Source organism: Aquarana catesbeiana, linkage group LG05 (assembly GCF_042186555.1).
Source record: "Aquarana catesbeiana isolate 2022-GZ linkage group LG05, ASM4218655v1, whole genome shotgun sequence".
Taxonomy (NCBI): Eukaryota; Metazoa; Chordata; class Amphibia; order Anura; family Ranidae; genus Aquarana; species Aquarana catesbeiana.
The window spans coordinates 5,259,905-5,283,789 of record NC_133328.1 but is presented as its reverse complement, the minus strand read 5'-3'; the positions used below and the strand labels follow the sequence as shown (position 1 = coordinate 5,283,789).

Below are 23,885 nucleotides of genomic sequence, written 5' to 3'. Positions count from 1 at the left end.
TAACCACTTGACCTCCGGAAGGTTTTACCCCCCTTCATGACCAGGAATTTTTTTGCTATTTAGTACTGCGCTATTTTAACTGGTAATTGCGCGGGCATGCAATATTTTTTCACTCAAATGGAGCTTTCTTTTGGTGGTATTTGATCACCACTGGGTTTTTTTTTGTTTGTTTTTTTGCGGTATAAAATGAAAAAAGACATAAAATTTGGAAATAAAAAAACAATATTTTTTACTTTTTACTTTCTGTTATAAAACATATCAATAAAACGTATAAAACGTATCAACAAAAAAATCGAATTGCTTCATAAATTTAGGCCAATATGTATTCTGCTACATGTCTTTGATTAAAAAAAAAAACAAAAACAAAAAAACAAAATAAAAAAGTACAGTGTGCATAAGGCCTTACATGTACTGGAAATTTTTTAAGAAATAGCTAAAGTACTAGTGATGGTTTGGTGAAAATTATCAAAAAGTCAAACGCTGAACTCAGGTCTGGCGATTTTACTGGCTAATAAGCTAATGTGAAACAAAAACCATGGTGGGGGCTGGGCACATTGAGAAACATGTACCAAAGCAAATAGCAAAAAAAAATAAAAATAAATTAACCACTTGCCTACCGGGCACCCCCCCCCCCCCCTTCCTGCCCAGGCCAATTTTCAGCTTTCAGCGCTGTCACACTTTGAATGACAATTACGCAGTCATGCTACACTGTACCCAGATGACATTTTTATATTTTTCTTCACACAAATAGAGCTTTCTTTTGGTGGTATTTAATCACTGCTGGGTTTTTTATTTTTTACAAAAAAAAAAAAAAAAAAAATTTTGAAAAAAAATAAAGTTTTTCTTAGTTTCTGTCAGTAAATTTTGTAAGTAATTTTTCTCCTTCAGTGATGTGCGCTGATGAGGCTGCACTGATGGGCACCGATGAGGAGGCACTAATATGCCGCACTTATGGGTACTGATAGGTGGCACTGATGGGCACTGATAGGCGGCACTGATGGACAGCAATGATGGGCATTGATGGGCAGCAATTATTGGCAGCACTCATAACCATCACTGACTGGCATCACTAATGGGCAGTGGTTGGTGGCAGTAATGGGCACTGATAGGCGGCACTGATGGGCACTGATAGGCGTCACTGATGGGCATTGATGGACAGCAATGATGGGCAGCACTCATAACCATCACTGACTGACATCACTAATGGGCAGTGGTTGGTGGCAGTAATGGGCACTGATAGGCGGCACTGATGGGAATTGATGGACAGCAATGATGGGCAGCACTCATAGCCATCACTGACTGACATCACTAATGGGCAGTGGTTGGTGGCACTGCTGGCACTTTATTGTAATCAGGGCACTGATTAGACGTCTCGATGTCCCCTGGGAGGAGATGCCGCTGATCGGCTCTCCTCGCCGCACACATTCTGTCAGCATGAGGCGATAAGAGCCGATTACCAACATTTCCGTGTTTACATGTTCTTGGCTGTGATTGGACACAGCCGATCACATGGTTAAAGAGCCGCGGCTCTTTACAGAGATCGGGGTCGCGCCGTGTCTTAGCAACACAGCACAGCCACGATCGCCGCGCTGCGCGCCCGTCCTGGGGCAACGTCATATGAAGCACCGTCTCTCCGTCATTTGATGGTGGGCCAGGCGGCAAGTGGTTAAATATTTCGTTTGGATGGGAGCAGCGATTTCCAGTAAGGCTTATGCTGGCCATACATTATACAATTTTCTTCTTCAATTTCCTTTGGATTTATCAGGGCCGGCCTGATTGCATACAGATGGAAATGGTTTAGGTTTGACCTCATATTCTGTGGTTTTGGCAAATCTAAAGGAAACTTGGACAATGTATGGCCAGCCTAGAAGCAGTCATTTTTAATTAATTTCATTGAGTTTATTTTATATAAAATGGTTCTACTTTAACAATTTTTGCAGGGTGTTAAAAAATAATAATTTTAGGCCTGAAGATTGTTTAAAACCCCTGAAAACATTCCATCTACCCGCTGCTACACGGAGGGATAATGCTAATGAGCACTAGGTGATTAGGGTAGCCCTAGACCTCTTCTGTAACTCTAAACATGTAACCTGTAGAATTTTTTAAGCGTCGCCTATGAAGATTTTTAAGGGTAAAAGTTTGTCGCCATTCCACAAGCGGGCGCCATTTTGAAGCGTGACATGTTGGGTATCAATTTACTCTGCGTAACATTATCTTTCACATTATAAAAAAAATTGGGCTAACTTTACTGTTGTCTTATTTTTTAATTAAAAAGTGTATTTTTTCCTAAAAAAAAAAGTGCGCTTGTAAGACCGCTGTGCAAATACGGTGTGACAGAAAGTATTGCAATGACCTCCATTTTATTCTCTAGGGTGTTCAAAAAAAAATGTATAATGTTTGGGGGTTCCAAGTAATTTTCTAGAAAAAAAAATGTTTTCAGAAAGAGGCTTGGTCCTTAAGTGGTTAATGTGCCGTCCTGGAGGAGTTGGACTGCCTGTGTAAACTATATAGGGTCCAGGTATGGCCTTGTGCTACCAGTAGTGACGGTGACCCTAGCCAGATACAAAACTATTGAAAAACAATCAGAAAAGATGAGTAGGGGGGAAAAAATGTCTGTGGCCTCCACCTGTAAAACCATTCCTGTTTTGGAGGTTGTCTCATTGTTGCCCATCTAGTGCACATGTTGGTGATTTCATTAACACCAAAGCAGCTGAAACTGATTAACAACCCCCCTCTGCTACTTACCTGACCAGATCAATATCTCCGGAGTTTCATTGACTCAATGCTATACTCTGATTAAAAAGTCTTCCTTTCATTTCTTGAGCAGTGTATAATCCAACTACAGTGCCAGATGATAGGTTGCTATGATAACAATCTAAATATTGTGCTAGAGAATAGGTTGCTATGGTAACAATCCAAATATTGTGCTAGAGAATAGGTTGGTATGATAATCCAATTAGAGGGCTCGGAGCATATGAGGAATGTACACACCATTGGCTCCTTTCCCCCTGAGGAAGTCCGGTACACACAAGTATAGGGCGGAGTAAGGTGACGCAAAGTGCGCACGCGGGAAAGGCTGGGTGACGACATTATCTGCACGAGTGGGTTGTATTCTTATGATACAAGATTCTCTATTTATATGTTTGGTATAAACTTGTTTTTAACAAAATAGTAATATACACTACGGGGTCTATTTCTAAAGAAAATTGCAAAGCTATTTGTCCAATCAATCTCTATGTACATTCATTCTGTGCAATTCAGATTCAGAATACTTTATTAATACTAAAGGGAAATTGTTAAATGTTCTTTCGGCTATTTTATCTTCTGAACAAATGTTCTTTCGTTATTGGCAGTAGTAAAACATTGCATTATGGCCACTAGATGGCGCATAGGAAATACATGCTTTATTGTTTTTTTTTTTTGCCTTCCTCTGGATCAACTGTGGGCATAGGATTGTGTATATGGCGGTTTCTACTCATGTGCATTGATGTGTGCAGCCTGTAAGGTTTGCACCCCCAGATCACAAACACACATGTGTGTATATCAGCAGAGCAGTGGACGGTGTCAGTAGAGCAAAGATTAGTGTCAATAGTTTTTTATTTTTTACAATTTTATTATTTAAAAAAAAAATTTTTTTACAATATTATTTGTAGCAAGGTCCCAGGCCTCCTTTAGTCTAATGAGAACTTCCAGGGCCAAAGACAGCTGATATCCTTCTGTATATGGTGGGTTGTGAGGCATGGTGGGCCTTGGGCGGGAAGTGGCATGGTGGGCCTTGGGCGGGAAGTGGCATGGTGGGCCTTGGGCGGGAAGTGATTAACCACATGTCGACCAGCACACGGCGGTGTACATCGGCACAATGGCACGGCTGGGCAAATGGGTGTACAGGTACATCCCCTTTTAAATCGCGGCATTGTGGGCACGCCGCGTACTCTGTGACCGGAGCGGCAGAACGGGGAAATGCCTATGTAAACAAGGCATTTGCCCGTTCTGCCTAGTGACATGACAGAGATCACTGCTCCCTGTCATCGGTAGCAGTGATCGCTGTCATGTCAGTGGTAGCCCCCCCCCCCACAGTTAGAATCACTCCCTAGGACACACTTAACCCCTTGATCGCCCCTAGTGTTTAACCCCTTCCCTGCCAATGTCATTTACACAGTAATCAGTGCATTTTTATAGCACTCATCGCTTTATAAATGACAATTGTCCCAAAACAGTATCAAAAGTGTTTGATGTGTCCGCCATAATGTCCCAGTCACGATAAAAATCGCAGATCGCCGCCATTACTAATGAAAAAAAAATAATAATAAAAATGCCATAAATCTATCCCCTATTTTGAAGACGCTATAACTTTTGAACAAACCCATCAATATACGCTTATTGTGATTTTTTTTTTTACCAAAAATATGTAGAATACGTATCGGCCTAAACTGAGAAAGAAATTCGGTTTTTTATATATTTTTTGGGGATATTTATTATAGCAAAAAGCAAAAAATATTGCTTTTTTTTTTTTCAAAACGGTCGCTCTTTTTTTGTTTATAGCGCAAAAAATAAAAACCGCAGAGGCGATCAAATACTACCAAAAGAAAGCTCTATTTGTGGGGGAAAAAAAAGATGTCAATTTTGTTTGGGTGCAACGTCGCACGACCGCGCAATTGTCAGTTAAAGCGACGCAGTGCCGAATCGCAAAAAGTGCTCTGGTCAGGAAGGGGGGTAAATCCTTCCGGGGCTGAAGCGGTTAACATTCAATTTGGAGATGAATGGGTGCGATGTAATGTTTATGCCTGTGAACCCGCCACACGCTATAAATACCAAATCTAAAATGTTCATGATGGACAAATGATTCTACCTTTGAATGAAACTTTTCCTTCAAACCAAAAATATGATTTTTCCTGAAAGGAAACCAACATTCACATTTAGATTTTAATTTATTCACATAAGAAATGAGAACAATTTTGCATTCTTTGCCTTTGATTTTTCTTATCATTACTAATCAGAAAGAATTGTTAAATCGTCCCCATTAACCATTAGAAAATCAAACGATCTTTTTGAAAATTGTAAAAAATTTGAAAATGCCCCCCGCCCCCCCCCCCCCCCTTCCGGTCACGCAAGGTGAACTCTTTGAATCCAAAATATTTGCTTTTCATTATCTTTCTGTACTTGTTTGTCTTCTTGTTTTTGTTCTTACAAAAAATACAGAAAAGAGGCGTCTTCAACCAATTATCTTATACGGTCCGAAAAGCTGTTCACAGCCCAAGGAAAACATAAATTAAATAAAAAATACAATCAAAAGATGATCTCTTTTGGGTGTGTCACAATGTATCAAACCAAAAATCGATTCTGAAGATGTGAAGTGGTTGTAGACCTGGAAAGTCAAATACAAACAAAACACTAAATCTAATGAAGGACAAGGGCACAGATCATGGCTGGTAGAAGAAGAACAGCCTGTTTTCTGTAATCAGGACTGGTGGTTATAGGTCAAGGTGCTCCTCACACTCTCCGCTGTATTGATTAAAACCAAAGAAACAAACCACTACGAGACTGCGAAAAAAATGGTGACTCCACTCCCCTTCTCTTTTGATTGATATCCTGTGTAATGAGACACATGCATGAGCCTGCACGATGGGGGCGTGTCTGATGCTGCTCTGTACCTTGCTGTGAGCTGTGACTGAGGTCCAAACCCAGAGAGATAGAGGGCGGGGAGAGAGAGAAAGAAAGAGAGAGGGCGGGGAGAGAGAGAACGAAAGAGAGAGGGCGGAGAGAGAGAGAACGAAAGAGACAGAGAGAGAGAGGGGGGGAGAAAGAGAGAGAGAGAGAGAAAGGGGGGAGAAACAAAGAGAGGGGGGGAGAAAGAGAGAGAGAAAGAAAGAAAGAAAGAAAGAAAGAAAGAAAGAAAGAAAGAAAGAAAGAAAGAAAGAAAGAGAAAGAAAGAAAGAGTCAGAAAAAGAAAGAAAGAGAAAGAGAGTCAGAAAAAGAAAGAAAGAGAGAGAGAGAGAACAAGAAAGAAAGAAAGAAAGAAAGCAAGAAAGAGAGAGTGTGTGTGAGAGAGAAAGAAAGAAAGAGAAAAAAAAAGAGAGGACCAGAGAGAGAGAAGGAGAGGAGAAGAGAGAAGGGAAGGAGAGAAAGATAGAAAAATGAAAGAAAGAGAGAAAGAGAAAAAGAGAGAGAGAAAGAAAGAAAGAAAGAGTGAGAGAAAGAAAGAAAGAAAGAAAGAAAGAAAGAAAGAAAGAAAGAGAAAGTCAGAAAAAGAGAAAGAAAGAGAGAGAGAGTGTGTGTGTGTGAGAGAGAAAGAAAGAAAGAAAGAAAGAAAGAAAGAAAGAAAGAAAGAAAGAAAGAAAGAAAGAAAGAAAGAAAGAAAGAAAGAAAGAAAAGAGAGGACCAGAGAGAGAGAAGGAGAGGAGAAGAGAGAAGGGAAGGAGAGAAAGAGAGAAAAAGAGAAAGAGAAAGAAAGAAAGAAAGAAAGAAAGAGATGGCGCCAAACTTCGATACTTAAAAATCCCTATAGGCGACACTTTAACATTTTTTACTGGTTACATGTTTTGAGTTACAGAGGAGGTCTAGTGCTAGAATTATTTCTTGCTCTAACATTCGCAGCGATACCTCACATGTGTGGTTTAAACACCGTTTACCTATGTGGGTGGGCACTTCTGTATGCGTTCGCTTCTGCGTGCGAGCACGCGGGGACAGGAGAACTTTAAATTTTTTTTTTTTATTTTTAATTTTACTTTTTTTTTTGTTAATTTTACTTTTTTTTTTTTTTTTTTTTTTACACTTTTAAAAAAATTAAAAAATTTTGATCACTTTTATGCCTATTACAAGGAATGTAAACATCCCTTGTAATAGGACTATGGCATGATCGGTGCTCTTTACAGTGAGATATGGGGTCAATAAGACCCCACCTCTCACCTCTTGGCCTGGGAAGCCTGAAATAAAATAAAAAAATGATCTTGGCTTCCCAGCCGAGGCGGCGCCGTTTGTTTGAATGCAGAGACCGGGCGTGACGTCATAACATTGCGCCCGGACTTCGAATGATCATAGAGACTCCGGCGACCATCTGGCCCACTGGGAATTGCCTTGTTTACAAAGGCAGTTCCCCGTTCTGCCTGTGTAAAAGGCGATCGCAGGCCACCGGTGGACATCGAGTCCACCCGACCCTTGGGCTCGCTCCCACAGGACAATTTACAGAATGATGCACTGTGTCTGTGTCTCTCCCTCCAGCAGCTGAAAGCCGGAGGGAGAGGGGAGGAACCAGCTTTCAGCTGCTGGAGGGAGAGACACAGTGCATCGTTCTGTAAATTGTCTGGCGGGAGCGTGCTGACAGGTCGGGCGGACTCGATGTCCGCCGGTGGCCCGCGATCGCCTTTTACACAGGCAGAACGGGGAACTCCCTTTGTAAACAAGGCGATTCCCCGTTCTGACAGGGGACATGACAGAGATCTACTGTTCCCAGTGATCGGGAACAGTGATCTCTGTCATGTCCCCGGTAACCCATCCCCCCTACAGTTAGAGCACAGAAGTGGGTAGGGGGTCGAAACAAGTGGTGACTCAGAAGGGGAGTACCTGCACCTACTCTCTGAGAATAAACAAGGGACAGTGCATGGAGTTAGGTAGGGGGTGGAGACAAGGGACGGTGCTCAGAGGTGGGTAGTGAGTGGAGACAAGGGACGGTGCTCAGAGGTGTGTAGGGGTGGAGACAAGGGATGGTGCTGGGAGGTGGGTAGTGGGTGGAGACAAGGGATGGTGCTCAGACATGGGTAGGGGGTGGAGACAAGGGACGGTGCTCAGAGGTGGGTAGGGATGGAGACAAGTGACGGTGCTGGGAGGTGGGTAGTGGGTGGAGACAAGGGATGGTGCTCAGAGGTGGGTAGGGGGTGGAGACAAGGGACGGTGCTCAGAGGTGGGTAGCGGGTGGAGACAAGGGATGGTGTTTGGAGGTGGGTAGGGGGTGGAGACAAGAGACAGTGTTCAGAAGTGGGTAGGGGGTGGAAAAAAGTGGTGACTCAGAAGGGGAGTACCTGCACCTACTCTCTGAGAATAAAAAGCACTTGTCCCCTATATGTTCAATGATTGCCTTAGACCAGCCTGTTTCAACCAGGGTCCCCAAGCACCCTGGGGTGCCTTGAGGTTTCTTCAGGGGTTCCTTTGTCAAAATGCCTTAAAATTGCCCCAAAATTGTATACAAGCCAGTGGGTGGATGAAACCTGCCTTTTAGTTACACAAAGTCAGAGGTTTTCATTGTACACCATTACAACCTTATAGCTGCCAACCTCCTAACGACCTGACATCATCAGTTGATCAGAAGGATGTCAGTTGCCTGCATATCATCCTAGTTTCACCCTCCCTTTCCTTTCTTCATTAGCTTTGGGGTCTAATTATCTAAGTGAGGGAGAAGAGAAACATTGGAATACTAGTCAGTACCAGTTTGCAAAAGTGTAGGGCAGTGGTTCTCAACTCCAGTCCTCAGGGCCCCCCAACAGGCCAGGTTTGCATGATAGCTGAAATACATCACAGGTGATATCACTTGCTGCTCAGTGATTGCAGTATTCTAGTCTGCAACTCCCCAAGGTAATACTTAAAATCTGGCCTGTTGGTGGGTCCCGAGGACTGGAGTTGAGAACCACTGGTGTAGGGGGTAAAGACAAGAGATTGTGCTCAGAAGTGGGTAGGGGTGGAGACAACGGATGGTGCGTGGAGGTAGGTAGGGGGTGGAGACAAGGGACGGTGCTCATAGGCTGGTACGGGGTGGAGACAAGAGACAGTGCTCGGAAGTGTGTAGGGGGTGGAAACAAGTAGTGACTCAGAAGGGGAGTACCTGTACCTACTCTCTGAGAATAAACAAGGGACAGTGCATGGAGGTAGGTAGGGGGTGGAGACAAGGGACGGTGCTGGGAGGTGGGTAGTGGTTGGAGACAAGGGACGGTGCTCAGAGGTGGGTAGGGGGTGGAGACAAAGAATGGTGTTTGGATCAGAAGGATGTCAGTTGCCTGCATATCATCCTAGTTTCACCCTCCCTTTCCTTTCTTCATTAGCTTTGGGGTCTCATTTGCTAAGTGAGGGAGAAGAGAAACATTGGAATACTAGCCAGTACCAGTTTGCAAAAGTGCATTTGTTTTGAAAGAATACATAACCTTTAACGTTGGGTGTCCTATGTGTACTGATTTTGCTGAATTACGTAAAACTATCACAATAGTTTTTACATTTTAGAATGTGGTGCCTCAAGACTGTCCATAATTTTGGAGGATGCCTCGAGATTGTCCATCATTTTAAAGGGTGCCTTGACTGAAAAAAGGTTGAGAAACACTGCCTTAGGCTTGTAGGTAACAGCTTGATTGCTAGAATATAAAAGTGGGGGAACAGGGACACCTTTGCTCCATACTTCTTGTCAAGGTGATAATCTCTTGCACCCACCCATTAAAACACACCCTGGTGCTAATGACACAAAAACCACCAAACCCATTTAACAAACGTGGGGCTAAACCTGAATGTTTGTAGCACAGCCCATTCATAACTCTACTTGACCAAGTTGAAGCCTATGGACAGCCAAAGAGACTTTGGTCTTGTGTGCCTCTAAATTAGGGAATGTTAAATATTAAGCTTACCCCCACTATCCTGGGGAAAGCAAAGTAACATTCTCTTTGCCTCCATTATAGAGGTGGGTGCGACTCCCCTTCTTCTCATTGCTGGTGCTTGGCGACTGGCTGCTCAGGTACCTAGAGCTGTCACGTGGGGACAAAAGCCAAAATTAACCACAAATAGGGTAGACGATTGAAATCTGTAAGTTCAGATGTTTTTCACAAATGTATGCTCTGGAATTAGGGCAGCTCTAGAATTAGGGAATTGCCAGAAATCAAATCTGATATTTACAATACTGTATTTTTATGGCCTTCACAGTCACTCTCCAGCAATATTAGTGCTTGCTTCTCTTTCATCGTATGATGTGAATTTACACTGATATTTTATTCATCTTCTGCTCTTTTAGATTTTGCATCAACTACATCGACAGCTTCCGTAACGATCTATCCAACTGAAACTACAACCACAACTGAATCTACACCAGCAACTGAAACTACAAACTCAACCACAACTGAATCTAAACCAGCAACTGAAAATACAACCTCAACCACAACTGAATTAACACCAGCATCTGAAACTACAACCTCAACCACGTCTGAATCTAGACCATCAACTGAAACTACAACCTCAACCACGTCTCAATCTACACCTGCAACTGAAAACACAATCTCAACCACAACTGAATCTACACCAGCAACTGAAACTACAACCTCAACTATAACTGAATCTACACCAGCAACTGAAACTACAACCTCAACCACAACTGAATCTACACCAGCAACTGAAAATACAACCTCAACCACAACTCAATCTACACCAGCAACTGAAACTACAACCTCAACCACGTCTGAATCTAGACCATCAACTGAAACTACAAACTCAACCATAACTGAATCTACACCAGCAACTGAAACTACAACCTCAACCACGTCTCAATCTACACCTGCAACTGAAAACACAACCTCAACCACAACTGAATCTACACCAGCAACTGAAAATACAACCTCAACCACAACTGAATTTACACCAGCAACTGAAACTACAACCTCAACCACAACTGAATCTACACCAGCAACTGAAACTACAACCTCAACTATAACTGAATCTACACCAGCAACTGAAACTACAACCTCAACCACAACTGAATCTACACCAGCAACTGAAAATACAACCTCAACCACGTCTGAATCTAGACCATCAACTGAAACTACAACCTCAACCACAACTGAATCTACACCTGCAACTGAAATTACAACCTCAACCACGTCTGAATCTATACCAGCAACTGAAACTACAACCTCAACCACGTCTGAATCTAGACCATCAACTGAAACTACAACCTCAACCACAACTGAATCTACACCTGCAACTGAAATTACAACCTCAACCACGTCTGAATCTATACCAGCAACTGAAACTACAACCTCAACCACGTCTGAATCTAGACCATCAACTGAAACTACAAACTCAACCATAACTGAATCTACACCAGCAACTAAAACTACAACCTCAACCACGTCTGAATCTACACCTGCAACTGAAAACACAACCTCAACCACAACTGAATCTACACCAGCAACTGAAACTACAAACTCAACCACAACTCAATCTAGACCAGCAACTGAAAACACAACCTCAACCACAACTGAATCTACACCAGCAACTGAAACTACAACCTCAACCACAACTCAATCTACACCAGCATTTGAAAATACAACCTCAACCACAACTGAATATACACCAGCAACTGAAACTACAACCTCAACTATAACTGAATCTACACCAGCAACTGAAACTACAACCTCAACCACAACTGAATCTACACCAGCAACTGAAACTACAACCTCAACCACAAATGAATCTACACCAGCATTTGAAAATACAACCTCAACCACAACTGAATCTACACCAGCAACTGAAAACACAGCCTCAACCACAACTGAATCTACACCAGCAACTGAAACTACAACCTCAACCACAACTGAATCTACACCAGCATTTGAAAATACAACCTCAACCACAACTCAATCTACACCTGCAACTGAAACTACAACCTCAACCACAACTCAATCTAGACCAGCAACTGAAAACACAACCTCAACTATAACTGAATCTACACCAGCAACTGAAAATACAACCTCAACCACATCTGAATCTACACCAGCAACTGAAACTACAACCTCAACTATAACTGAATCTACACCAGCAACTGAAACTACAACCTCAACCACAACTGAATCTACACCAGCATTTGAAAATACAACCTCAACCACAACTCAATCTACACCTGCAACTGAAACTACAACCACAACTCAATCTACACCAGCAACTGAAAACACAACCTCAACCACAACTGAATCTACACCAGCAACTGAAAATACAACCTCAACTATAACTGAATCTACACCAGCAACTGAAAGTACAACCTCAACCACAACTGAATCTACACCAGCAACTGAAAACACAGCCTCAACCACAACTGAATCTACACCAGCAACTGAAAATACAACCTCAACCACAACTCAATCTAGACCAGCAACTGAAAACACAACCTCAACTATAACTGAATCTACACCAGCATTTGAAAATACAACCTCAACCACAACTCAATCTACACCTGCAACTGAAACTACAACCTCAACCACAACTCAATCTACACCAGCAACTGAAACTACAACCTCAACCACAACTGAATCTACACTAGCAACTGAAAACATAGCCTCAACCACAACTGAATCTACACCAGCAACTGAAACTACAACCTCAACCACAACTGAATCTACACCAGCATTTGAAAATACAACCTCAACCACATCCGAATCTACACCAGCAACTGAAACTACAACCTCAACCACAACTCAATCTAGACCAGCAACTGAAAACACAACCTCAACTATAACTGAATCTACACCAGCAACTGAAACTACAACCTCAACCACAACTGAATCTACACCAGCAACTGAAACTACAACCTCAACCACAACTGAATCTACACCAGCATTTGAAAATACAACCTCAACCACAACTCAATCTACCACTTCAGCAGTGCAAAACACAACATCACCTACCACTCCAACAGTGCAAACCACAACATCACCTACTACTCCAACAGTGCAAACCACAACATCACCTACCACTCCAACAGTGCAAAACACAACATCGCCTACCACTCCAACAGTGCAAACCACAACATCACCTACCACTCCAGCAGTGCAAACCACCACAACACCTACCGCTGCAGCAGTGCAAAACACAACATCACCTACCACTCCAACAGTGCAAAACACAACAACACCTACTACTCCAACAGTGCAAAACACAACAACACCTACCACTCCAACAGTGCAAACCACCACAACACCTACCACTCCAACAGTGCAAACCACCACAACACCTACCACACCAACAGTGCAAAACACAACATCACCTACTACTCCAACAGTGCAAACCACCACAACACCTACCACTCCAACAGTGCAAACCACCACAACACCTACCACTCCAATAGTGCAAAACACAACAACACCTACCACTCCAACAGTGCAAAACACAACAACACCTACCACTCCAACAGTGCAAAACACAACATCACCTACCACTCCAACAGTGCAAAACACAACATCACCTACCACTCCAGCAGTGCAAACCACCACAACACCTACCGCTGCAGCAGTGCAAAACACAACAACACCTACTACTCCAACAGTGCAAAACACAACAACACCTACCACACCAACAGTGCAAAACACAACATCACCTACTACTCCAACAGTGCAAACCACCACAACACCTACCACTCCAACAGTGCAAAACACAACATCACCTACCACTCCAACAGTGCAAAACACAACATCACCTACCACTCCAACAGTGCAAACCACCACAACACCTACCACTCCAACAGTGCAAACCACCACAACACCTACCACTCCAACAGTGCAAACCACCACAACACCTACCACTCCAATAGTGCAAAACACAACAACACCTACCACTCCAACAGTGCAAAACACATCACCTACCACTCCAACAGTGCAAAACACAACAACACCTACCACTCCAACAGTGCAAAACACAACAACACCTACCACTCCAACAGTGCAAAACACAACATCACCTACCAATCCAACAGTGCAAACCACCACAACACCTACCACTCCAATAGTGCAAAACACAACAACACCTACCACTCCAATAGTGCAAAACACAACATCACCTACCACTCCAATAGTGCAAAACACAACAACACCTACCACTCCAACAGTGCAAACCACAACATCACCTACCACTCCACTACCAACACCACCACTTACAAGCCGATCTCCATTTAATTCCACAACTCCATCTGCAAACTGGACCACAACTAAATCTAGCTTCAGCAGCACACAGTCCTCCCCTGTTGCAGGAGGTAAGTAGCTTCCAGTTCCCGGCTCCTTACATGTCGGCTTGTTTATTTATTGCATTTCGGAGTATACAGTATGCAGGTTGCTGGTTTCTTTGTGGTGGACTGGACGGCATTGTAATGTTTGCAGAAACATGTCTGGACTTTGGTAACCTTCCCAAAAACGGATATTTCGTTTTTTTAGTAAATGCCGGAGAGAGTTAAATCACCCGGCAATCTGTGATCTCTGCAATGACTCCAATAGGTAGGATCTGTCCGGGAGATCCGGGTCTACAACACCTGGGGCCATCACAAGGGGCTCCAACTTTCCCACATGGATTTTTTATACTTTTTTTAAAAAAATAATATGACAAATGTATTGGGAGGAGCAAGAACATGTAATAGTGGGTGGTAACACCCAAAATTCTCAGGATAGGGAAATATGGTCAGGAACTCTCAGGGATCGAATATCTAAGACACATCACAAGTCAAGAGCCACTTTGTGAGGTTTCCCAGGAAGGGGCGTGGTCTACGTGAATTATATAAATCGGATATCAGGTTATGCTATAACATTTACTTTTAGGTTGAAGATTCAAATCTGCAATCATAGATCCCCACCAGCAACAATAGATTCCCCCAGCAACAATAAATCCAGCCAGCAACAATAGATCCTTCCCAGCATAAACTGACCCCCCCACCACAACAGTAGATCCCCCTCAGCAACAATTGAACTGTCCCAGAAACAAAAGATCCCTACAAGCAAGGCTAGATCACCCCACTAGCAATAGGTGAACCCCCCAGCAACAATAGATCCACCTCGGTAATAATAGACCCCCCAGCAAAAATAGAAACTCCAAGCAACAATAAACCCACCCATCAACAATAGATCCCAGCACCAACAATAGATTCTCCAAGCAACATTAGACCCCCAGCAATAATAGACCCCCCAGCAAAAATAGAAACCCCAAGCAACAATAAACCCGCTCATCAACAATAGATTCTCCAAGCAACATTAGACCTCCAGCAATAATAGATCCCCCAGCAACAATAGATCTCCCACTAGAATGTATCGATTCCCTAGCAACAATAGATCCTCTCAGCAACAATAAACACCCCAAGCAACAATTGATCTCCCCAGCAACAATAGATCCCTCCAGCAACAATAGACTTCCCAGTGACAGTAGACCCCCCAGCAACAATAGACCGCTATCGGCAACAATAGATCTCCAGCACAAAGCAACAATAAATCAGACCCAGCAATAATAGACCCCCCCCAGCAAAAATAGAAACTCCAAGCAACAATAGATCCCAGCACCAACAATAGATTCTCCAAGCAACATTAGACCCCCAGCAATAATAGATCCTCCAGCAACAATAGATCTCCCACTAGAAATTATCGATTCCCCAAGCAACATTAGACCCCCAGCAAAAATAGATCCCCCAGCAAAAATAGATCTCCCACTAGCAACAATAAATTCTCCCAGCAACAATAGATCCCTCCAGCCACAATAGACCCCCAGCAACAGTAGATCCCCCAGCAACAATAGCCCCCTATTAGCAACAATAGATCTCCAGCAGGCAGCAGCAATAGACCCATATTGGCAGCCATAGATCCCCAGCAGGTAGCATCAACAGATCCCCCCACAACAGTAGATTCCCCTCAGAAACCATAGCCCCACCAGCAACACTACATCCCCCACCAGCAATAATATACCCCCAAGCAACACTACACCCCCCCAGCAATAATAGATCCCCAGCACTCCTAACAATAGAAACCCCAAGCAACAGTAAACCCATCCAGCAAGAAAAGACATCCCCAGCAACAATAGATCACCCACCAGCAACAATAGAACCCTATCAGCAGCAATAGATCCCCAGCAGCAGGCAGCATCAATAGATCTTTCAGCAGCCAGCAACATTAGCCCCACAAGCAACAATATATTCCCCCCACCAGCAGCAACAGACCCTCTGGCAACACTACATCTCCCCCTGTCAAAATAGATCCCCCAGCACTCCAAGGCACCCACTGCCAGAACATATACAGTACTCTGTGCTGTAGGTGCCCCAGATCTGCGGATTTCTGCATTCCCACTGGAAAAAAGCCCGGACTGCGTCTACTTCTCTGCCACCAGGCATTACGTCACAAGATATCTATATATATATATATTTTTTTTTTTACTGTACTGTAGCATACTGTATGTCTTATGACCAATGACATTTCTTATTTTTAGGTTCCGTTGTGCTGAGGGTTGTTATGAGAAGTTCCATTGGCGTAGATACAAATGTATTGAACACCTTCGCACAACAGGTAATGTCACACACCGCCCCCCAGTGGCCACTTTGTAAAAAGCATGAGCTCTCATGTCTCTTTGCTCAGACTTTGTGGCTCATCCATTGGTTTCCAACCAATTGACATTTGTAGTGTTTGATTATTCTAACCCTCTGCAGGCGCCTCTTTGTGGAAATCAAACCGTCATTTAAAATGTATGCAAACCAAAATCTAGTGATCAGTATATTTGGCCTCACTGCATAATAAACCCCCCAAAAAAACATTTCCATATATTGCAGATTTCCTATTCTTAGATGTGGCGGCTGAGTTCGTTTTTTTTTTTCCCCTTTATTTTGCCTAGTGATCCTGCCAGTAACACGCCTCCTGTCTTAAGCTGGACACACACTATACAACTTTTGTCTGATTTCCTTTAGATTTACCAAAACCATGTAGTGCAGGGGCCTGCCTGATTGCATACACATTGAAAGTGTTTAGGTTTGACCTCATATATTATATGGTTTTGGTAATTCTGAAAGAAAGAAAAATCTAAAGAAAATTGTATAGTGTGTATCCAGCTTAAAGGTGACTTCACTCTGGATGGAGGAGCAATGGAGACACCTTTGGACAGCAGCATTGTTAGTCATGGGGGGGGGGGGGGTGTTAGATGGACTATCAGAATTAGATGGACCTGACAGGGATCTCCAGACTACACCAGGTGGGCCAAATGTGGCCCCACTACAGGATTTTATCTGACCTGCAGCTGATGTGACCAGTCTCCACTATGTAGGGGACCCCGATTCAAGGGGGACTATAATGGGGACCCTCATGTGAGGTGAGAGTCTGATGTGCAATCTGATAAAGGAGGACCCTGATGTAAGGGGGCATTCTGATGGGGACTCTGATAGAGACTCTGATGTAGGTTTGTTGCTTTGAATATTAGATATTAATTAAATAGGGTTTTTGGTTTGTGGTGCTCAGAGGCAGTGAAGATCAGCAGCTGCAGCCAATCAGCATGGGGTTTATGTGGATAGGGGAACTTATAGTGGGTGGAGCCAGCTGGGCCCCTCCCACATCTCTGCCCTCTCTCTTCTTGTGCGGGGTGTCCGGTCTTGTCTCCGCCCCCCTCCATTAGTTTTCTGCAGGCTGCCTGTAGAGGGTGGAGCCCGCTGGGCCCCTCCCACAGCCCTGCTCCCTCTCTCTCCTTGTGCAGGGTGTCTGGTCTTGTATCCGCCACTTCCTGTAGTTTTCTGCAGTAAACCTATAGAGGGTGGAGCCTGCTGGGCCCCTCCCACAGCTCTGCTCTCTCTTCTTGTGCACGGTGACTGGTCTTGTCTCCGCCCCCTCCCAGCGTTTTCTGCAGTAAACCTATAGAGGGTGGAGCCTGCTGGGCCCCTCCCACAGCTCTGCTCTCTCTTCTTGTGCACGGTGACTGGTCTTGTCTCCGCCCCCTCCCAGCGTTTTCTGCAGTAAACCTATAGAGGGTGGAGCCTGCTGGGCCCCTCCCACAGCTCTGCTCTCTCTTCTTGTGCACGGTGACTGGTCTTGTCTCCGCCCCCTCCCAGCGTTTTCTGCAGTAAACCTATAGAGGGTGGAGCCTGCTGGGCCCCTCCCACAGCTCTGCTCTCTCTTCTTGTGCACGGTGACTGGTCTTGTCTCCGCCCCCTCCCAGCATTTTCTGCAGGAAACCTATAGAGGGTGGAGCCTGCTGGGCCCCTCCCACAGCTCTGCTCTCTCTCTCTTCTTGTGCAGGGTGTCTGGTCTTGTATCCGCCCCCTCCCATAGTTTTCTGCAGGAAACCTATAGAGGGTGGAGCCTGCTGGACCCCTCCCACTGCTCTGCTCTCTCTCTCTTCTTGTGCAGGGTGTCTGGTCTTGTCTCTGCCCCTCCCATAGTTTTCTGCAGGAAACCTATGAGGGTGGAGCCTGCTGGGCCACAGCTTTGCTCTCTCTCTCTCTCTCTCTCTCTCTCTGTCTGTCTCTCTCTCTCTCTTCCTCTCTCTCTCTCTCTCTCTCTCTCTCTCTCTCTCCTTGTGCAGGGTGATTGGTCTTGTCTCTGCCCCTCCCATAGTTTTCTGCAGGAAACCTATAGTGGGTGGAGCCTACTTGGCCCCTCCCACAGCTTTGCTCTCTCTCTCTCTCCTTCTGCAGGGTGACTGGTCTTGTCTCCACCCCCTCCGGTAGTTTTCTGCAGGTAGCCTGTAGAGGGTGGAGCCTTCTGGGCCCCTCCCATGGCTCTTCTCTCTGCATGGGCTACATGGGCCCAGTGATGATGTCTCTGCTACTTTCACAAGGTAATATCTTGGTTTGTACAGGTGTTCGGTGCACACAAAGTGGATTTATACCCTTTATGGGCTATAATGGGATATACAGTATTTAAAATGATGCTTTATTATTGGATACTTAATTTTCTGTTTCCTTCCTTCTGTTACTATATATAACCATTGAAGCTCGCTCGTGTCTCCGCCATTCACAGGACTCTTGTGTTTTACAGGCATGCAATATGGTCTTCTCCGTGGTACACACCGGACAAATCACAGTGACCTATGGGGGGAACACGATCTCTTTGAAATGCTCTTAAGTCCCTTCCATTATCTATTAGTCTGACCCTCCAGAGGATCCTAATCAACGTTCTATACTAATACAACACTTGGTGAAAAATGGAATCTCACTTTCCTTCAATCATTTGTAGGTTTTATAGAATACGCATAGAGATCATTTCAAAAAAATTATACTATAAGACTTTCACTGCCTGTCCCTACAGGCCAGAAGTCAATGGAATGGCCAGCACAGCCATTGTTTCAATTGGTCACCAGGTGGAACTGAAATCTGAAAGTCCCCTCCCCTGAGGATCTGAGTGCATCTATCAAAAGGAACTGGCGTCCTTACTTTTTACAAAATATGAGAATTAGAAAAATGTGATACTGTAAGACTTTCACTGCCAATCCCTACAGGCCAAAAGTTAATAGAATGGCCAGCACAGCCATTGTTGCCATTGGCCACCAGATGGCACTGAAATCTGGAAGTCCCCTCCCCTGAGGATCTGAGTGCATCTATCAAAAGGGACTGGCGTCCTTACTTTTTACAAAATATGAGAATTAGAAAAATGTGATACTGTAAGACTTTCACTGCCAATCCCTACAGGCCAAAAGTTATTAGAATGACCAGCACAGCCATTGTTGCCATTGGCCACCAGGTGGAACTGAAATCTGGAAGGCCCCTCCTCTGAGGATCTGAGTTCTGCATTTAAAAGGGCCTGGATTCCAAACTTTTTACAAAATATGCACCGAGATGATTTAGAAAAATGTGATGCTGTCTAATGTGCAGGGCCCTCTGATTCCTCCTGCATTAAATTGTAATGTAACTGTACTTTCTGCCCTCATGTTGCAATGTGCTGTGTATACAGTTGTTGCTATATAAATCCTGTATAATAATAATAATACTGTAAGACTTTCACTGCCAATCCCTACAGGCCAGGAGTCAATGGAATGGCCAGCACAGCCATTGTTGCAATTGGCCACCAGATGGCACTGAAAGCAGGAAGTCCCCTCCCCTGAGGATCTGAGTGCTTCATTCAACAGGGGGGGTTGGACTCCCAACTTTTTACAGAATATGCATAGAGATGATTTAAAAAAAATATTATACTGTAAGACTTTCACTGCCAATCCCTACAGGCCCAAAGTTAATAGAATGGCCAGCACAGCCATTGTTGTCATGGCCACCAGGTGGCACTGAAATCTGGAAGTCCCCTCCCCTGAGGATCTGGGTGCTTCATTTAAAAGGACCTGGATTCCAAACATTTTACAGAATATGCATAGAGATGATTTGTAAAAATGTGATGCTTTTAAACGTGCAGGGCCCTCTGATTCCTCCTGTATTAAATTGTATTGTAACTGCACTGTCTGCCCTCATGTTGAAAAGAGCTGCGTAAACTGTTGGCGCTATACAAATCCTGTATAATAATAATGTAAGACTTTCACTGCCAATCCCTACAGGCCAGGAGCCAATGTAATGGCCAGCACAGCCATTGTTGCAATTAGCCATCAGGTGGCACTGAAAGCAGGAAGTCCCCTCCCCTGAGGATCTGAGTGCATCATTCAAAAGGGGTTGGACTCCCAACTTAAAAAATAAGATCTGTAAAATAAAAATACTTTTTTTTTTTTTTTTATGAAAGACTTTAAAATAAAAATGGGTCCAAATCATGAAATAACCCATAGGCTTGGATTTCCAACAAATGATTTAAATTGTAGTATGATGAGGTCACCGATATGAAAGAGCTGTGTGAAGGCGTCATATATATATATATATGTGTGTGTGTGTATGTGTATATATATATATAATGTGTTTATATGTATATATGTGTATATATTTATTAACATATATTTACAGATTTCACATTGAAAAAGCGCAAAATTAAAGAAAAAATCAATTTCTTTCAATTGTAAATAACTTTTCAGTGCTTTGTACCATTTCTGACAACTAAAGTGAAAACAAAACAGTTGCGGTAGCCGGTAGGTATCGGCGAGTACTAAAAAAAAAAGTCATCGGTACTTGTAAAGAAAATGGTATCGGTGCATCCCTAGTAGAGATTTCAGTGGAGTCCAGCAACATTCAGACAAGCCCTGGTGAAGGGGGAGTGCCTGAAACCCGAAACGCGTTGGGTTTTCTTTTATTGATCATTAAATAAAACATTGCTTTGGGCTCTGACTTTTGGTGTTATGGTCCTTCTGGTTCCTGTATAGTTGGATCTGTCTGGTCCGGTATTTGTGAGCAGCCTTATGAAAGCTCAATCTATAAGATGGTCTTTGACCACCCCGGATACCAATAATAGAAGACCTAGTGCCTCTGTTTGTAGACCCCCTGACCTTTTTTTATTGTTATTTTATATATATATCATTTTTTATTATGCAGATCAGCAATTCTGGTTCTCATTGTACCTTTCCTGAACCTACAGATTTGTGTGATTGTATTGTATAAGATGATGTCACTATATCTCATCCAATGACACTGCATGTGATTGAAATGGCACACTAAGTATACTACTGGCAAAGAGTGGGGGGCGGGGACAAGCATAGCCACACAATACTAATATATTTGATTTTTTGTAAAACGCACTGGGTGTCAGGTGACTTGAGGACTGCAATTTCTTAAAGATAATGTATTCTGGGTTCCAACATATTTCCTTCTTTATTATGGTAAGGTCTAAAAAAAATTTTTAAGGTATATAAGACATGTTGCATATAAATATATTTTGCATTCTTCTTTTAAACCAGCAGATGGAGCTCTGATCTTATTTTCCCATGTTCAGCTATAGATCATTCTCTTCTTCACTGAAGAAAGTCTTTGTATAACCACTTGCCCTACGAAAGATTTACCCCCCTTATAGAATGGTTTCCTGAAACATACAAGTACCATATTTCACAAAGTATCCCTGGACATCCAGGTCTTATGTCTTAATATAATTCTACCTCCCCTAGTCTGCCTACTGCTTTAACCTGAGCCGCCTTCCTGACCAGGCCATTTTTTGCGATACGACACTGCTTTAATTTAACTGACAATAGTGCTGTCGTCCAACGCTGTACCCAAAAAAAACTGATGTCCTTAACCACTTCCCGCCTGCCATATAGCAATATGACGTGCGCAAAGTGGTTCTGTTACCCTGACCGGACGTCATATGATGTGATCAAGGTAACAGGCCGGCGTGCGCCTCCCGGGGCGCGCAGCGCGGCAATCGGTGGTGCCGTGTGTCACTCTGACACACCGCAACACCGATCTCAGTAAGAAGTCTCTGATGGAGACTCTTTACCACGTGATCAGCTGTGTCCAATCAGTGCAGCCTTTCAGTGCCCATCAGTGTCCAATCACAGCTGATCCCGGTGTATCGGCTTTTCCTCACTCGGGTCTGACAGACGCAACTAGAGGAGAGCCGATCGGCAGCTCTACGGACAGGGGGGGTCTATGCTGATTGATTATCAGCGCAGACCCCCCCCCCGAGGATGCCTGCCCAGGACCTCCAAGGAAGGCCACCACTGATGATCACAAGGTATGCCACTCATGGCCAACAGGGATCCCAATGTGTGTCCACATATAATGCCAATTAGTGCCCATCAGCAATTGCCTGTCAGTGCCTCCATATCAGTGGTGCCCCTCAGTGCTGCCTATCAGTGCCCATCAGTGCCACCCATTAGTACCATCAGTGCAGCCTTTCAGTGCCCATCATTGTCGCATATCAGTGCCAATCAGTGCCGCATATTAGTGCCCATCGGTGCTGTCTATCAGTTCCGCCTATTAGTGCCAACCATAAGTACCCATCAGTGCAGCTTTTCAGTGCCCATCAGTGTTGCATATCAGTGCCCATCAGTGCCACCTATGAGTGCCCATCAGTGATGCCTGTGAGTGCCCATCAGTGCAGCCTTTTAGTGCCCATCATTGCCACCTATCAGTGCTTATCAGTGCCACACATCAGTATCCACCCTTGCCCATCAGTGCCACCCATAAGTAACCACCAATGCAGCCTTTCAGTGCCCATCAGTGTCACATATCAATGCCCACCAGTGCTGCCTATGAGTGCCCATCAGTGCTGCCTATTAGTGCTGCCCAACAGTGCCGCCTATCAGTGCCCATCAGTGCCACCCATAAGTATCCATCAATGCTGTATATCAGTGCCCATCATCAGTGCCACCTCATCAGTGCCACCTCATTGGTGCCCATCAGTGAAGGAGAAAATATATAACAGAAACGAAGAAAAACTTATTTTTTAAAAAATTTTCGGTATTTTTTTATTTGTTTAGCAAAAAATAAAAACCCCAGAGGTGATCAAATACCACCAAAAGAAAGTTCCATTTTTGGGAACAAAATAATAAAAAAAAGTTGTTTGTGTAGAGTGTTACATGACCGCGTAATTGTCATTTAAAAGGCGACAGTGCTGAAAGCTGAGAATTGGCCTGGGCAGGAAGGGGGAAGTGCCCGGTATTGAAGTGGTTAATAGAACTTTCTTCTGGTGGTATTTGATCACCTTGGCATTTTTTTTTATTTTTTGCGCTATAAACAAAAAATAAAAAAGTGCGACAATTTTGATTAAAAAAAAAACAATAATTTTTGCCCTCTGCCTTTAAAACGCACCGATTAAAAAAATGTAAAAAATCAAATTTCTTCATAAATTTAGGCTAATATGTATTCTGCTACATGTTTTTGGTAAAAAAATCCCAAAAAGCGTATATTGATTGGTTTGCGCAAATGTTATTGCGTCTACAAACCATGGGATAGATTTATGGAATTTTGTTTCTTATTTTTTTTATACTAGTAATGGCTACGATCAATGACTTAGCGGGACTGCGCTATTGTGGCGGAAAGTCTGACACTAACTGACACTTTGTGGGAACCAGTGACACTAATACAGTGATCAGTGCTAAAAATATGCACTGACACTGTACTAATGACACTGGCTAGGAAGGGGTTAAACATCTAGGGTGATCAAAGGGTTAAATGTGTGCCTAGCCAGTGTTTTTGTGTACCGTGTGCTGCTTTCACTAAGGGAAGTGATGGATTTTATTCCCTGCTTTGCAGGAACACAAAATCCATCACTTCCCCCCTTGTCAGAACAGAACTCGGTACTGTTTTTCATAGGCAGAGCTCCGTCCTGTGTCTCTGCCCAACGACTGGCGGG

At 43.7% G+C, this 23,885-nt stretch overlaps 1 protein-coding gene across 3 annotated transcripts in view; it reads left to right on the top strand.

Annotated features, from left to right (window-relative positions):
• LOC141144045 (uncharacterized) overlaps positions 1-20,926 on the top strand; it is a 68,385-nt gene extending 47,459 nt beyond the window's left edge. For 2 of the 3 annotated variants that reach the window (XM_073629386.1, XM_073629389.1), the window contains 3 exons: positions 9,980-13,981; positions 16,186-16,262; positions 18,714-20,926. In XM_073629386.1, the coding sequence (XP_073485487.1) occupies positions 9,980-13,981; positions 16,186-16,262; positions 18,714-18,800 (4,166 nt within the window). In that variant the 3' untranslated portion in view covers positions 18,801-20,926. The remainder of the gene's footprint in view (positions 1-9,979; positions 13,982-16,185; positions 16,263-18,713) is intronic. The other variant, XM_073629387.1, reaches the window with a different exon arrangement.
• Positions 20,927-23,885: the final 2,959 nt, after the last annotated feature.